Source organism: Gavialis gangeticus, unplaced genomic scaffold (assembly GCF_001723915.1).
Source record: "Gavialis gangeticus isolate Ggan-Ray unplaced genomic scaffold, GavGan_comp1, whole genome shotgun sequence".
Classification (NCBI taxonomy): domain Eukaryota; kingdom Metazoa; phylum Chordata; order Crocodylia; family Gavialidae; genus Gavialis; species Gavialis gangeticus.
Window position 1 is genome coordinate 9,444,620 of NW_017729019.1, and position 3,920 is coordinate 9,448,539.

Consider the following 3,920-nt stretch of genomic DNA (forward strand, 5'->3'; position numbering starts at 1 on the left):
CTGCAGGTGATCCTTTCCCCACCTCCACCCAAAGGGATCAGTGCAAAGATTAATTCCATTAACAAGGGCAAGGTGATCAGACACCGCTGATGTCCCCCACAGAAAGGGACAACGTTACCCAACTGACTTGATGGACAGCAGAGGGGTTACATGGCTTATGGAAGGGGAATTTGGGTTAAGGACATTAGAGAGAAGCGTTGTGGAAGGTGCCAAGCAGATGGCAAAACCCTTCTGAGACCCTCCACTTAGTCTCATGAATATGAGAAGCTATTGGCATCAATTTTCAGCACTGTCTGTATTTCTGCTGTTTAGAGTTGTTACCACTGGGTGGCAGTTGAGGAAAAAAGAAGAAAAGGCCTCCTTTAATTCAGAGTGCGTGCACTGAAGCAGGGCTGCTGGCCACAGCCAGGATCCTGCTGAAGTTCGTGAAACAAATATCCACTGACTTCAGCCCAGCCAGGATTTCAGCCTAGGGTTCTGCTCCTGTTCTCTGACTCCCAAAGCTGTCGGGGGTTAAGGCAGGGGAAGGCAACAAAAATAGAGCCTCTGGTGGGAGGAACAAGGACCGCTCTCATTGACAGTCTCCTGGCAGACTGGGTAGAGGCAGCAACATGCCTTGATAGAACAGTTGGAGATGTAAGTTGATGGCTCAGGAATTGCAAAGAATCGGGGCAGGAGGGAAATACACAGGTGATTCTCCAGGTTCTGCCAAGTCTGCAGGAGCGGGCTGCATGGGCGATCGGGGCATACCAGACACGATACTAAACAATTACACTGTGTATCTGTTTTTTCTGAAGACAAGCATCATAACCCTGTACACTCCTTGAGCATGCAGCCCCTCCTTTTAAACGCCACTGAATGAGTTGCGTGCTTAGAGTTAAGCCTGTATGTAAGTTATTGCAGTGTCTGGGGCAAAGTGGACTTACACCATCCCTGCGTGTCGCTTGCTGGGTGTTAATAGATCAATGCCCAGTTAACCAAGAGTCACCCTGTTGGGTTGACTTCCTGGCCAAATGATATGGATCAGGCTAAGGGACTCTTAAGATGTTGTTGGTGTACTAGTAATAATTCAGCACGTCAGCCGAAAGAGGCATATAAGGAAATATAATTTATAATAAGGGTTTGGATTCCAGCGGAGCTCAGGGGAGCTGAACCCCCACATTAGAGACAAGAGCCCCCCTCTTGGGGGTCTCCAATTTTATTAGGGCATCATGATGGGCAGCCCAACTTTTTTTTTTTTTTTTTACAGCCCTTCTCACGAGATTCAAAGTGTAATTCAAACCCTGCTCATAAGCCCTTGACAACAGTTCTTGCCCGTCTTCCCACCTGCAGTCGCAGCTCACTGGTGTCAGAGCTGAAATATATTTCTAGAGAGTCACCTTCCAAATGAGAGTTGGAGGATCTTTTATTGCGTAGCCAAAAGGCTGAAAGCTTCAGTAGACTTCTTTGTTCTGGGAGCTCCGCAAACCAGTCCAAAGCAGTTCCTTGTGGGTCCCTGGTCAGTTAGACCTTGAGAAGGATTTAGTTCCTAGTTGGGGAATCCCCCATCTCCATTTTTTTTTCCCCACTATGCACCTGGCTCCGTATTAATTGGGGCTTTTCTAGGCTGTCTGCCCACTGGTCCATAAATTAACTTCCCTCCCATCTGACGCGTTTAACATGTTTCCCACTAACAAGGCTTAGCCGTATATTAGCAGCTTAGTTCTTTTGTTCCCCCCTTGTAGGCTTCTCGGAAATTTAGTTAAAACCTTAACATCATTATGCAGTTGCAACACAGTGATATGTAAATGTATGAGGGTACATAAGCCCTTGCATGTTGTTAATGTACTTACATTGCATGCTGGGTTTTAGCTTCTGTACAGTTTTGAATATCTCCAGTGTGTGTCAACACTCGGTCAACATGCAAAGCTTCAAGCAGCCCCCACATGTGCAGTGTTTAACTCTTTGTTTGGTCCTAGATGAGCTGCCGTACCTGAGATGCCCGCTTCATACTGTATTCAAACTCACGCCGGTTGCATATGGTGAATATTTTCCCATTTCTGACTTACAAAATTGCCTACCAAGTTCAGGTAACAAGGTGCAAATACAAAGTTACTTCCAGTTAGTCAGCCAAGTTAGACATCTCATGGTACTAAACTAAGAGGCCCCAAACTGCAATCTTTTATTCACACATGCGAAAAAGGCTACTCCTGTGATTAAGAGCTAGCGCCTTCTAGACAGAGGCACCTTGGATATGGATATTTCCATGGAAGCCGAGTTTGTCCTCCAAACATGAATAGAAATCATATCAATTTAGTACATTCCATGTAGTGCATGTCTTTGGTGGGAGCTGCCGTTGTTTATTAGCCTCATTTTTGCAGCCCAAACCACAAGGAATTATTTAGTACAATGTATATGTAGAATCCATGCTTGATATTGAATTTGAAGCAAGGCAAATGCAAGAGTTCTTCACAAAAAAAGGAAATGAACTGTTCCCTGTCTTTGAAAACAATTTTGCAGTTCAGCAGAAGTTTAAAAATAATTTTATATTAAAATCAACTGTAGTTCCTCCTAACATGTTCTCTCTTTTCTTTGGGTGAAGGTTGCAAAGTAGAAATGATCAACCTGAATGTTGAAGCAGTCAACACCCACCGAGACAAACCTTCTATGAGTACAGTAAGTCTTGTCTGAAAATTTCTGCCTTTGACTTGTGTGCCAAGCTTTAAAAAACAAAACAAAAAAACCCCAAACCTGCATTACAGGAAATGTTGCAAATCAAAAGCAGTCACGTATCAGGGAGCAGAAGATATTCTAAGCATGAGAGCCACATTTACTTCCATTGCAGTATGAAGGCTTTGATGATAGTGATGGATGGACTGTGGATTTAGAGACGCAGTGCTAGCTTTGTCAGATTTTGTCTCTGTAGTCCCTTACACCTAGATTCATCAGGACGCCCTGTTCAGCAAAGCGCTTAATCCCTTTGGCCTACGTAGCTTCAATTTTACAAGTGGCTTTAGTTTTGGAGTTCTCCCTTGTACCTACGTGCAGAACCTAGCTTTTTCAGAGGTGCCAATCATTTGAAGCTACCATGACCTGCAGTAAAGACGGTTAGGTATTCACCATCAGTAACTATACAGAGACTGCTTTTAAAGCCCAGCACTCAAAAAGGGAAGACTCAGAATTGGAGGCCCCATACCAAATTCTGCGTAGCTAGACCAGGGTCTCTGTAATGAATCCATTAAATATAGACCCATGTCTGAAAACTTTGGCTTTCACCTCTCTGTTTAGTCAAGTCCTTTGAAGGTGAGTATAAAAGAGCTGTCTGTCATTCATATTTATTTTGAGTCTTGCTGAACTTTTTATGTCATCTAAATTTCTTTTGTTTAGCTCCATTATGACAACTACTAAGCAGCTGTGCATAGGGGGATCATTTGGAAGGTGACTTACAAGGCTAAAGCCTCATTGAACTGAGTAGAGATTATGAGAGTAGGATGAGCAGCAAAACTTCCTGTGGCTAATGTAGTTTTGGTGTTTGTAATTCAGACTTGCGTGGCTAGTGCTTTTACTCCATTGTTGCATGATACTTGGCTGTCTGCAGAGAAGAGTTAGCAGTTGTCTCTTCTCTGCTTCCTCTGGCAATATGGAGCTGCTTGAAGATAAATCTAAGTACTTGGGGAAAATGTGATTATTTAATGCATGATTTCATCTGAATTGTATAAACAAAATCTTCACTGCAGAGGGGGAAGGGAAATAAAAGTTTTGCAACTGTACTTGTCACTAGACTGTTTCAGCATTTTCTTGACTGCAGCAGTCTCTCAGCTGTTCCACGTTCAATGGATTGAGGATAAAGGGAATGGCTAGAATTTGGCTTAGCACTTCTAACCACTTTTGAGAAGGTGCTAGGTAGATTTTTTTTTTTTTTTTTTTATTACCCTTCGGGG

General features: G+C 43.3%; 1 protein-coding gene across 8 annotated transcripts in view; it reads left to right on the forward strand.

Annotated features, from left to right (window-relative positions):
* Positions 1-3,920, forward strand: part of PFKFB2 (6-phosphofructo-2-kinase/fructose-2,6-biphosphatase 2) — a 55,529-nt gene that overhangs the window by 27,400 nt on the left and 24,209 nt on the right. For 6 of the 8 annotated variants that reach the window (XR_002096705.1, XM_019514033.1, XM_019514030.1 and 3 more), the window contains exons 12-13: positions 1,959-2,021; positions 2,582-2,655. Coding sequence is in view for 7 of the 8 variants with exons in the window: in XM_019514033.1 (XP_019369578.1) it covers positions 1,959-2,021; positions 2,582-2,655 (137 nt within the window). In the remaining variant the exon portion in view is untranslated. The remainder of the gene's footprint in view (positions 1-1,958; positions 2,022-2,581; positions 2,656-3,920) is intronic. The other 2 variants (XM_019514035.1, XM_019514031.1) reach the window with 2 other exon arrangements.